The sequence below is a fragment of the Pyxicephalus adspersus genome, chromosome 12 (genome assembly GCF_032062135.1).
Source record: "Pyxicephalus adspersus chromosome 12, UCB_Pads_2.0, whole genome shotgun sequence".
NCBI classification, from domain to species: domain Eukaryota; kingdom Metazoa; phylum Chordata; class Amphibia; order Anura; family Pyxicephalidae; genus Pyxicephalus; species Pyxicephalus adspersus.
Window position 1 is genome coordinate 23354491 of NC_092869.1, and position 13849 is coordinate 23368339.

The window sequence follows — 13849 nt, forward strand, 5'->3', positions numbered from 1 at the left end:
GATGATAGGATGTGTATGCTCAGCATGAAATTAGTGGTAATCAGGTCAAAAACGAATACAGAAGCCCTGTAGCCTGAAAAGAAAAGCAATAATGTCTCTCCGGGACTCATTGTAAAAAACACAATTATTTGTTTTTTATCTGATGCTTTAACGGTCAGTTTTAGGAAGGAATTATATGTTTATACTAAGTTGTGGTCAAGTTTCTGTGTGATTAATTCTTTGTTGGCCAGCCCATGTATCAAACAGCTGCATGTTTTACACTCTTTGGCTGCAATACAAATTCCCACTTACAGTACAATGACCTCTACATTCACCCACATATCCTTCATTGGATTTGTAACTGTGAACAAAAGACCTGCTTCACCTGTAGTGTCTTGTGTCCCGAATGGGCCGGTCACTACTCAGCTTGTCACTTTCCAGCTGGTTGAAAGCATGTTGGCGGTAGGGATCTTCTCCAGCTTTTAGAAACTTTGAGGATAGATAGAGCTTCTCATCAAAGCCATTCAGTTTCCCCTTCTCTGTCTGGAGGGCTGACGTCACCTGGAACAAAACCCATCTCATGAAAACGTGCTCTGACTGCATTTCATCCTGCAAATCCCTATACAGTTCACACAGCCTGGATATTTTTGGCAGATTCAAAAGGTGAAGCAACTGGAGATACAAAACTTTTCTAAGGCTGACTGTACTCTAATAACTGTGACTTAAAGGGAAAGGACAGCCATATCAAATGCAATACCATTGTTGGGTAGTTCAGTGTTAACAGTTTTGTTAAAGAATAAGTTAGCAAAGTGGTCAGCATGCTTATTTTTCTATGTATGATTTTTCAGTATGCATGGAGTTTGGATACCCCCCATGTTAGTATAAGTTTCTGCGTAGTTTAATTCTCATACTGACTTGCGTGTGCGTTTCTAGGACTTTAGTAGGGACACTATACACTGTCCAACAGCAGAAATCTGCATATGTAGGCAGTATGTAATGTTAATAGTATAAACCCAATGAAATACATAAATATGTATAATAAAAAAAGATATATTATAGAAAAATAAAATTAATATATCAAATACCATTTGAAAGGCATTTTTATTTTAAATCTATGCTTAAAGGATAAACCTATTTTCTTTAGCTTTACTAATCAGTTCAGGATGTACCAACACACAGATCCACAAATATTTCAGCCTACACCAGGTACTGCGGATCACTAGCAGGGCTGCCACATTTCTTGCTCTTTATCCTTGGCTTCAATTCAGGCTCCTGTAGGTCTACAGAGAAATTGGCTCTCTTTTGTAGTTAATGGCGGCAAGGAGCCGCACACAAGCAATATGGCTCCTGGCAAGGACAAGCAGTTCCTGGCTTACGTTAAAGCCATGACATCGGTACTCATAAATGTGCAGGGTTGTTGTGGATAGTATATTAGGCAAAAAACAACCATATCCTTTCATTTAGTCTAAAATGGTAATCATATTGAACATTCAGATTATTCTATAACTTTTCTGACCTCTCCTTGGCTATTTTCTATACACAGCATATCTTGCTTTTTTTATACCGAATAGAATATTTCAAGCACAGCCAAGCTATTGTATATTGAGGATTATCAAACCCAAAGAACATAAAAATTTTCTGGCACACAATGGTGTTAGCTAGTCATAGATAGAATGCTTTCTTATCTAGAGAAGACACCACAAATTACTACAATAATCAGATCATTTTATATACAAAGTATTATAAACACAATGGTACATTGGGAAACAACTGATTTTCTAGAATGACAGAAACTTGTTCTCTAGAGACTCAAGAAATGTTAATGAGAGATATGATCAATGTGAATGGTCACAGGCTGATACACAATGGAATTGCTGCAACATCTGTGTCAAATCTGCTATATCACATAGCATATGTGGCTGGGAAGAATAATTGGTTAATAAAAAAATTCATGGATTTTTGAATAGCATTTATTCATGCCTTGTTCATTATCTTAAGCTCTCACAATAGCTATATGTGTAATAGAGTGTGGAATAGACATACACCCTACAGTTGACATAATCAGGTAAGACTAGTCATATTCTTATTGCATTGCTAGGATAGCTAGAGTAATAAAACTGGAAGAGAATAAAGGAAAATTAGAATTCACAGCTTATGAGTTTAATAATGAAATGTATACAGTAATATACACAGTCATCACTTCAATAAGTAAGATTATCTAGGTTCCATAAGGCATACATGTACAGGTATTAGATTTCTGTTACCTAAAACTTTTTTCTGTAAATGAATTAAAAAAAGAAAACAATGCAGCAGAAGGGGTTCTTTGTTGAAAAACAAAAAATATATTGTGCAATGGTTGTACACTTAAACAACAAAATAAATTGATTACAGTTATTCAAACATGTGGTCCATGGCTGACTTCAAAACATGGGATGCAGTACCTAGTACTATACATATTGCTTCTAGGATGACATAGTCTGTTAAACCCCATATAGGGGTAAAGTATTTTAAAGAAGAAATGAGAAAAGTTCAACTCAATAACTGATGCGTTTCACCATTTGGCTTCTTCAGGGGTATTAAACCAAAAAAACAATGTCAACAAACTGGAGTAGGTTCTTCAAAAATATGTTAGGGAATGACAAGTTTATTGGAGGAAAGCCATCCTAGATGAACGCTGTTTTCCTGGGGCACTGCTTCTGTGCAGCAGCAAAGGGCCGGCTGTGCTAGTGTTTGTATGTTTGTATTTTTCTGCTGCTGCAGATGTACTAACTAGCACAGATAGCCCTTTGCTGCTGCACAGAAGCACCAACATTGGGCTGACTACACTTGTATCTCTGCCCCAGGTACTAAGGTCAATTTCGGCATCCATCTAGGATGACTTGCCTCCAATAAACTTGGTATCCCCTATTATTTTTTTTCAAGAACCTACTCCAGTTTATTGACATTGTATTTTTGGTCTCATCAGCAACTACACTCAGGCTTGCTGTGGCATGTAAATGATTTTTGAGTGGTATGAAAAGGTTTAACACAGCAAAGCTTTCCTTTATCAGCACAAAACAACCAATGCCAGATCCATATTTGAAAGCCAAATTCTGACTATACCAGTGGCACTATTTGAAATACAACAGACCAGGAAACAATCTTAAGTCATTAGTCAGTTTTGGTCATCTTCATTTAGCTGTTCTTATAGGAATGAAACCTGGCATGGCCTTTTGTTGATTGTAGCTCATTCAATTTAAGGTTTGCTTCCCTTCTGCATATCAATGTTGTAAAGAATAGTTATGGGAGTGTGCCTGGTCCAGTCCGGGCAATGTTAGTGATATTACCAGCAGGGCTGTATGTGCAGGATGGAGTGTAGGGGGTGTACCATAGGCCAAAGCATTTCTGCTTTGAGTCTAATGATTCAAAGATAACTTTTTGATCAATTAAAATAAATATTTCTTTTAGCAAAAAAAAAAAATACTTTTCTTTGGTTCAGGTTGTGACCGTGACCGTGGTGAAAATTTACTCTGTAAAAATACCCAATCACATACAAAAAAACAAGATTTTTACTGTTGATAAATAAAAGCAAGCCCTGCTGCGTACCTTAGTATCTGATTGAAAGCTGATGTTAACCATAACAACATTTTATGCTTCTGTGAGCTCCGTAAAGTGTATACCCTTCTGTGTTAGTTCTGTACGGTGATCACAATAACAGATGGCATAATAGTATTAAGTAAACGAAAATTACAATACATATAAATTTTTTACACAGACTTAACACACTGGAGGGTAAATCTCAGTACCTTCTCCAAACTCGACTTTTAACTTCATTCGCCAATCTGCCAATGTCTGTAAACCACAATACAATGTATGCAAAATTACATACAATGTATGTAAAAATCCCAAGCTATGAAAAGGGACATTTTCCACTGTTTTTTGGAGACGTGCATACATGGTAATATAAATGTTAATAAATATATGCCAGTATATATGTATTGCAGTATATATTGCACCAGCAAATATGCAATGTGTGTATTTCTATCCATGGAACCCTATTCCACATGTAGAATGTAAAAAAAAAAAATAAAAAAAACTATCTGCCCTTTAGTGCACCACAATCCACAGACTCTATGTTATCTTTTGCTTTAAAGCTTGTTAGGACTGAGTGGGGTGTCAATACAATATGCATCAGTGCAAGAAAAAATGTGCTTATGTGTATATAGAGTAAATAGAAATATCCAGATCAGACAAATCATTTTACATTTTCATCCATTTGATACAATTGTTGCCATCTAAATGAGCACTTTATATTAGCATCAGTATAAACCTTTAAAAGTGCTCATGGCAACATTTCTGTAAAAACACCCAAGCTGAATGAAGGTTGCTAAGTGACACGGGGCATTGTGTAATAGCTGTCCTTGGTTTTTTGCCTTTGCCGGGACACAACTCAGAGCTGCATTCTTGCACAAATGTGTCATAGAAATTCTGCGGTGGGTTTTCTGCAGCCGCAAATATAATACAGTTACCTTTCACTAAATCTGTCACTATGGCTTTAATCATTACCGTTGTTATACTGAAAGATCAAAGCTCCAAGGACGGGCGGAGTGAGGATGTGGATGACTGATGGGGATGATTGAACAGAAAAGACTAGGAAGAAGATGCCAACCAAGTATTTATGTCCTCTATTTTGTCATTCTGTCAGCCTCCATCCTCTTACCTTGGCATCTGTACATAAGGAAAGTCTAATAAGATGATTTTAAGTTTGCAAATGCATTTTATCATAATGAAATGCTGTTTGCACTTTTTGGCTTCCTTTGATGGCCTCCTTTCAAACATTTTTTGTCAATTTACATTTGCTACAGCGCTTGCTGCACATCATTCCTGATATTGATACAACAATATACCATTCCTGGTCAATGTGTGACAAATAAGAGAGGGTTGTCGCCCATAATAGAAAAAACTTGTTCACCAATGGTGAGAATTTAAAAGATTGTATGTATGTAAAAAATGTAAAAAAAGTAGTACAAGATTTTATTCTATATTCATATTTGTGCAGAAAAACGTGACTTTTTAGGCATAAGGTAAAATTAAACAATAAATATTTTATTGGTAGATTGGTAATTGCCTATACAAAATATTGTTTATGTTGTATAGGCAATTGTGCAATCTTTTATCTTGCTTTTTAAAATGATCTACCATTAAAATAATTATTGTTTAATTTTACCTTATGCCTAAAAAGTCACAATTTTCTGCACAAATATGAATATTGATCTAATCTATTGTATTGGGATGTTATTCTATTGGGATGTAGCATTGCATCTTCTAGATGTTAACCTGTACTGACCAGCAAACTTTCATCCAATTATAAAAGATTTTATTCTACTTTAGACTTTTAAAATAAGTCATCAATATTTATTTAATCTTTACATTAACATATCTACAGATATTTTAGAACTATTAGAACAGCATTGTATGATACAAAATTACACAATTGTCATCTTGTCTACAAAACACTTTTACCACTTTTTGATTGTCTATCATGCGGCTTTTTCACTTGTGAACAAAAAAGCTTAACCAGTTACTAGAAATTGTATGCTCGGTATCAGCTGGACTCTTTCTACTGTTTGACCAATTTACTGTAAACCAGTTTAGGCAAAACTGCTTTGTCAGAAGATCAGCATAAAGTGACGGCCAGCTTTTGGTTGGCATTGTGCCCATTCACTCCAAACATGGATGTGAGCAACAAATTGGTTACTGCAAACAAGAAGTTTACATGAGGATGTGTCATTTCTTTAAACTTCTGGATGCAGTATACAGTGTAGAGTTAACCATCTTAAATATATATTAATGATTTGCTCATGTGTTTGAAGATGTGTTAAATCTCTGTATTCAGAACTGGTAAGCAGAGCACAATGCCATGAGTCAGTCTACACACATCAGCAAGGGATGGTTGCCTTGGTTCGCCTAACAAACTAAGGCTGGAATCTAAAGTTTTTTTTCTAACAATATGTGTAAAGAGAAAATGCAGCAACACTAGGTCTTTCTGAATAATATAATAATATCTGAATAATACCAAGATTTCATTTTATAAAATTCACAAAGAATTTGTGTGCCAGTCTGTTTTTGTGAAGCCTCCTCTTATTCCTTTCTCTTAGGATTAATACTATGGAGCTCTGTTAACCAATCAGGCTTTTCTACACTGCATAGTTCTATAAATGCAATTTTCTGATTGGAGGAGAGAGCACAGAGACACAAAAACTTTGTTGTTTATGTGATAATCTAGTTGTTCTGATCATGCTATGTTGCTTTGACTGTAGTGGACAAATGATGTGGTATAGTATTTGGCAGAGGTATCTGGATTAAGGAACAAGCTAAACAGAGCTGCAATCTTTTGTTATATAAAACAGTTGATATATGTTTGTTTTCCAATATTTGTTTTGTGACCACCTTACTATTAGTACTAATAATGCTAAACCATCAGCTTCTTTTTTTTTTGCTAACTAGAAAAGATATACTGGACAGATTAAGTATAAAGGTTTTGCGTTAACTACAAAGTCCCTTAACATGGTATTGTCCCACAATTCTGGGTCAAGGGAACCTGTGGGAACATGTACCAATTAAAAAAAAATACCATGTCATTACCCTGACTACAGTTTATGAAAAAGCTATAGGCTTTTTCACATTTTCCTTAATTTGCACATACAGTCATCAGCCACTTGATTGAGTACACCTGTGGAGCTGCTTGTAATGCAAATATCTAATCAGCCAATCACATGGGATTTAGGTATGTAGGCATACCTGTTAGAATGAACTGCTGAACTTTAAAATGGGGAGGCACATGGTTGTTGGTGCCAGGCAGGCCCGTCTGAATATTTTAGAAACTGCTGGGATTTGCATGCACAACCAACTCTAGGGTTTACAGAAAATGGTCTGAAAATGGGAAAGTAATCCAGTCGGCTGCAATTCTCTGAATAAAAATGCCTTGTTGATGGGGTCAAGGAGAATGTCCAGCCTTGTTCAAGCCAAAAGAAAGACAACGTAATTCAAATACCACCTCATTACAAATGAAGTATGCAGAAGAGCATTACTGAATGCACAATACATGGAACTTGGTGGAAGCAGGTGGTCTATAGCAGCAGATGACCACACCGGTCACATAGATTGCTTTAAGAAAAAGCTGGATGTATTTCTAGAAGCACAGACTATAGCTGGGTAATAAAATTTTAAAGTAACAATAACAGACACTGTTGATCCAGGGAACATCCAATTGCCTCATGGAATCAGGAAGGAATTTTTCCCTTTGGAGCAAATTGTATCAGGGTTTTTTTGCCTTCCTCTGGATCCATAGGGTTTTATATCTGGGATTTTTTTATTTTCCTAGTGGTTGAAGTTGATGGACTTATGTCTTTTTTTCAACCTGACTATGTAACATAAAAGCATGGCCTTCCTGCCTTGTATCAACAGTTTAGGTATGTGGTGGTACCCCTGACTCCTCCAGCTAGTGTGGTAACAATACAATATTCAGGGGATTTGCAACTATCTTAAAAATTTGGCAAAGAACTTGGTGTGCATTTTTTGACTTGCACAAATATGATTTTTGCTGGGAATAAAATTGCCTAAGTATTCATAATATGTAGAAAGTTTGTATTAGAATAAATGATTTTTAATGATGATATTGTGCTAGGTTCTTGCTACAGTGGTTGTTCAGAAAACTTAAGCAGCAGGACTAAAGCTTTGCACATGTCCCTAAGACTCTTTTTTTAAGTTTTAGGACTCTGCACTCAAGTTTTGTCTTTTTTAAAAACATTTTAATAAAAGTCCAGAAAAAAACTTTAAAAATATATATATTATTTAAAAAAAAAACATTGAAATTGATTGAGCGGTGAAACTATTTTTAGTGTAAAAAACAATCTATTATGCAGATTTGTCATCTGCAACCCCTATTTATTGTACAGCGCACATAATATGTTAGCGCTTTATAAATAAAGGTTATTAATAATACCTTGATAAATATAATACCTTGAATAAAGCACAAGGGTTACCTTTTGAAATGAAAAAGATCTTATTTCAGCAATTAGACCAATGTTTATTAACCAGGGTTCTTCTAGAGGTTCCTATGGGGTTCCTTGAGTCCATGAACTATTTGTACCCCTCAGGTCAGAAAATTTGACCAGTTTATATTGGCCAGCAATATAAAAACATTCTTTTTACTGACAATGACCAATGTACTGTATCCTGTGGATATAGTAATCATAGCAGGGGTTCCCTGGGACCTCAAAGTTTTTTCAAGGGTACCCCCATGGTAAAAATGTTGAATTAAACTGTATCTGTGCACTGTAATATTGGTATTTTCCTTTTTTTTAATTCTGACCTATAATCTGGGTTTATACATTTGCATTCCAAAATGCACAACAAAGTGCCATTGGCACATGAGTGACTCATAGTACCATTTATTTTATTTTATTGAATGACATGCAGATGCACTAAATCAATGCACAAACATTGCAGTGTGTATTGGGTTGCATCAGCAGCCCACGCATAGTAAATTGTACACCTTCACAAAACGCAATGCGAAGCATGTTACCAAGGGTATATCGCGTGGCACAGGTGTGAAGCTGGTGGCAAATTTACTTAATGAGCCACTAATAGAACACCATAGTTCCACTTAAAAAATCTGTGAGCAGGCAGATCTTCAATAAAGGGACAGGCGATGTTCCTCTGCAATAAAACATCCAAAAGGAAATCACATGGGCTGCCGGAGCTGTCAGGATCACATAAACTCCTGCATGCATTTGCAGAAGTTACATCATCCAAACCAGGCCAATCAGGATGTCTGAAGATCAGCATCCCAGAAAAGAAGAGGAAAAATGGAGGCGTCTGCATTGGCACAAGGACAGGTGAGTGTATTTAAAAAAATTGCGATCAGGTCGGTATATTTATTTTATTACAAAAGGTACATCGTCCCCTCCCTTCTGCAATAAAGGACAGCCTGATCACAATATTTTATTTTTACAATAAATTCCACTTTAAAGCAGTAAGATTATCTAACATATGGAAATGTTTTCCCCCTAAATCAGGTTTTAGAGTAACAAGGGACAATTTGTGCAGAAAAAAAACACTAATCATGTAACTGTACCTTATTTCCTAACACGTTCAGAACATCATGCAATGTTATTCGCATCTTTCCTGCATATTGCTTTAAATAATGTTCCATAAATACAAACATTAAAAAGATGAGGAGATATGTTCTAAATGGTCTAATTAAAACACATCTCTCATTTCTCTTCTGGCCAAATAGTTTCTTGGTGAAATCACCGGCTGGGTTGAGCCCTTCTCCTTCTCAGCAGATGTTCATGTATGTAGCAGCTCCACTAACAGCTGTGTTGAAGGGCTCCACTGTGACATTAACTATGGAGTGACTGTACCAATGCATAACAATTACTACTGATCCATTATCTGGATCAGGTTGGTCTCTGTACCTGACTCACCACACAGATCCAAAAAAAAAGACATATATAGGTTTGGCTGGAGATAAAATATAATAAAAGAATAATAAAAAAAAGAATATAATAAAAGAAGAAGATAAAACATTTTGTGTTCTAATACAAATACTGTAAGAGACCATGATTTTGGAATGACAATAGAGATTAGGCTGGATGTGTATTTCTTGCGCAAGGGACTTTGGCTGCTAAAGCCACGTAAGCAAGTATACTTTATCTGTCATCAAAGCTGTCTTAAAACTATTTGGTGTCTTGACAAACAAAAAAAATCAGTTTTCTATATTGCAGAGTTTAAAAATCTAACTGAAATTTTAGTTTAAACCAGCTAAATGCATTTTAGTGGTATTAAAACCCAAGTTGTAATTTTTGCAGTAGGATTTCTTTAGACTGCAGCACCAGCCTGCAAAAGCCTGTCCTCTACCAGCATGCTGCAGAGATGCCATGTGGGAGGAAGCAGCAGTCTCCCTACAAAGGTCTGTGCTGCTGCTGCAGATATATAACGCTGCAATCTGATTGGAGAACTTTGCAGTAGGTGTGCCTGACCTCTGCATAGAGATCACTGCTTTCCCACAGTGAGAAAAAGAACTGCTCTGCAGCAGGCTGGCAAGGGACATGCTTTTTACTGCAAGAATTTGATTACATGCTGTTTTTTTTAAATTAAAGTTTGTTTGGATCTTAAAAAACAAAATTATAGTTCCACATTTATAAACTTCCATTAACTGGGATTAGGCAGGTAAGTTGATTTGATTACAAAGGGAAATCTGTCCTTGATGAAATAAAGGACCAGCCTGGTCCCAGTTAGTTATTTTAAAGTTTTAGTTCCATGTTTGGTTTGGAAAAAAATATTACAAATGCTAATAGCTAATTATTTATTAATCTTTGTTTTGAATGGTTTGGGCAGGTTTGGGGACTTGTGACTCTGAAGGCTCTTCTGCTCCCTAGCAGGAAGGTCTCTGATTGTTCCCAGTATGGTGGTAACAAACCTGGGTGATCCAGCAAACCTGGACAGATTTCTTAAATATCACTTGCGTTTAGTTGCCAAACATTTTTCAATCCTGGACCAGATCCATTTCAGGTTTGCTGGATCACCCAGGTTCTCCCATGACAGTCTGTCCTCTCTGGTCTTGAAGAGCTTTCAGAAATCAGGCCTATTATATTACACATGCTTTCTTTTATGTGGGTTGGAAGTTATAATATGTCATTATTATTTCACATGTTTTCATGAAACAACTGTTGCTTAGCTGACAAAAAGAGATTTTTACTTGTGAAATGCTTTTCTTCTATTTACCTTCTGTTATGTCACAATATTTTATATTTGATGCATTTTTGTTATATATGGATCTGTGGTCTCTGTCCTGACTCTAACTGGTCATATGTATTACCTCTAAAAGCTAGCAGATGTTCCAAGCAGTATGGAGTATTTAGATTTATTACAACATCAAATCTATTGTGACTTCACCCATAAGAGTTAAGAGTTGAGGCTTAGAATAAACCCAGAATGAAACAAAAGGTTTTCTATATTAGAAGTAAAACAATTCATACTGTAAGATGGATTTTAGAGCTATAGCCAAATCAGGATGTGGAATTTTAGGTTTTCTGCCAATCAAAGCTATAAGCAGCCATTCTTATGGCTTGTCCAATGTTCCATCTTAAGAACTTAAAGTTGACATTTTGCTGGCTGGACCATTTCAGGTGTGAACCTAAAAGATATACAAGTACTGATTGATTTTGGCTGTTTTTGAAGTGGCTTTTGGATATTTTTGGCTCAATCTGAAATTATATTTGGCAACCTTCCTAGAGCCAAGACATTAAAAACAGGAATAGAAGAGCCGAATACCAGACAGGAAGCCGAGGGCACAGGTGCTGGATGCCAGGCTCGGGTCTGCAGCTAAAGCGGGAAGCCATTGGGTCACACACATTTGTATAACTCACATAAATGCCCAATTACTGTGGTCAAAGACATTTAGAAGCCTCCATCTTTCCTGGTGGCTCCTTGCTTCAATCAACTGTAAGGTTTATTAGGCTACATCAAATTATCACAAAGGGTTTCAATTTTTTTTTTTAATTTTAAAGGTGCCAGCAAAACAAAATGTAAAATGCACATCCTGCACACAGTACACTTGGCCATTAAGCTTGGATAAGAAGTTCTGTATGTTAGGAACACAAGTGCCCTCTTGTTTCGGAATGCAGATCAGGAATCCTAGTTAAATATATAAACTGAGAATAGTACTACTTGGCACAACATTTATAGTACTCATTAACCATTTACAAAGTTCAGTAGAAATGGAAACTCTTTTAACGGCTGTATATTGGTTGGTACTTAAATATTCAACCAGTCTGTGCTTTATAGAGGGGACTTTGTATGCCTAGATGTGTGCTGGGAGAATAGGCAACCTGCATGTTATCAGATCATACACTAACCTGCTATGCATGACTTACAATTATATTTACTGACAAAGATCTATGCAATGTTCATTAACCCATAACAACCACATTTTAATTTACTGTAGGCAAATGGGTGAATGATGAATTCTGTTTTCATTATGAATTTTTTCACCATTTGTTAAAAGAGCTATGATGTCAGGCACAGTTTAATATGTGACATACAAGATGTGCACAAGATTGGTATGTCATTATTTAAACTGCTCCTGGACATCATAGCTCTTTTATCAAATGGTGAAAAATTCATAATGAAAATAGAATTATAAAAGACATAATTCCTAAAATGTTGCTGTTGTCATATTCAGCCATGGTGCAATTTTTCTGTATCATAGTGTATGGTGACAACTCATTATGGAATTCATTTTTTTTTTGCTGTGAAAGCTGTTGTGGTGCTTGTATAATATATATTTTTCATTATGCTTTAAAATTCAAGTGTTAGGGTTGTCTTGGGAAATGTCTCATCAAATGGCCTTTTTTTCCACAAGGTTCTGATGCCATTTTACAGATTTCCTGACTCACTGACCATAATATAGAATACCTCCCAACTGTCCTTGATTTGGAAGGATTGTTTCCTTGTCAGATCTAAGTTCCTCCAAAGTTGTCACCATTTTTTGGTAGACATGTACACCCAAAATGTAACATTTACCAATAAATAGCATTACCTTGCACTTTACGTTTTATCCAGCCTCTAAATAAAATTTATTTTGAAATATAATAATATAAACAAAACAAAAGTGTTAAAACGTACTTGTTGGTTTAACCAATTGTTTTTGTGAATACATTTTATGGTCTGCAAAATGGGTTTTGGGAGGTTTGGGTCATTTCCTTACACATTAAGCAAAAAATGGTTTCACTTTTCAATCTCCAAAAGTTGAGAGGTACACTCCCTGGCCAAACAAATGTACCCAAGCTTGTGTGTGTAGTGTTTATGATCTAGGGTTGCCTCATTTGGTCAGGTTCAGTAATGTTACAGGCCTGAAAAATATCTTCTGAATATTCTAAATGACCCGGCTTTTCCATTAATGTTTTTTTTCTGATGGTATAGACATATTCCAAGATGACAAAACCATGATCAACTGGTCTCAAGTTATAAAAGAGTGGTCCAAGGAACATGAGACATCATTATCACACATGGATTGGCCACCATAGAATCAAGACCTAAATGCCATTAAACTTTGGGATGTGCTGGAGAAGACATTACACAGTCTGAACCTTCCTTCATAAATACAAGAAAAAATAGAGCAAGCTTTAGTTTGCACAAATATTCTTTTTCTTTGATAGTCTAATCTGCATTTACACCTGTAGATCTAAAAGCCATGCCTAGTGATGGTCAAATCTTAGTGATGTGGTTGGTCCAGACAAGTGAAGTCCAAGAGACAATGGACAGTTTTATTGGGCGGTCATGCTCACCATGTGAAAACTAAACTGAGAACTATCAAAAAAAAAAATGCACTTACCTTATATCCCGCAGGGCAGTCCGATCCATCCGGGGGTGTCTTGCATCAGGTCCTGCATCGTCCTGACATCCGTCCCGGAGCCGGCGCTCTAGCCGCTGCCATTTTCTCCTCTTCTTCCTGGTACTTCATCCTACGTCACCCGACCCAGGCGCAAGATCAGGTGACGTAGGATGAAAAAAAATTTGCAGATCTCATTGCGCATACGTGAGATCGGCAAATTTTTCTGTTTACGCGAAAAGGCTCCTTCTGCACATTCCCCCAGATGTTCAGGCATGCGCAGAAGGAACAACCAAGAGCCTTCTGGGGTGCCTGATGTCGGTATTCTGGGAGGCTTTGTGCTACCATTCATTCTGGATCACCTAGGCGGTCAAAGATTTGGGGGCAGTGCTGATTGTCTTCCCTTTTACGTAAAGTGAAATTTATGAGTTTAGGAACGCTTTAACCTTGCATAATATTAAGTTGTTTTGGTGCAAATGTCTGAAAAAGTCC

At 36.4% G+C, this 13849-nt stretch overlaps 1 protein-coding gene across 1 annotated transcript in view; it reads right to left on the reverse strand.

Annotated features, from left to right (window-relative positions):
- GALNT16 (polypeptide N-acetylgalactosaminyltransferase 16) overlaps positions 1 to 13849 on the reverse strand; it is a 91218-nt gene that overhangs the window by 44232 nt on the left and 33137 nt on the right. The window contains exon 2 of the mRNA XM_072427726.1: positions 365 to 540. Within this exon, the coding sequence (XP_072283827.1) occupies positions 365 to 540 (176 nt within the window). The remainder of the gene's footprint in view (positions 1 to 364; positions 541 to 13849) is intronic.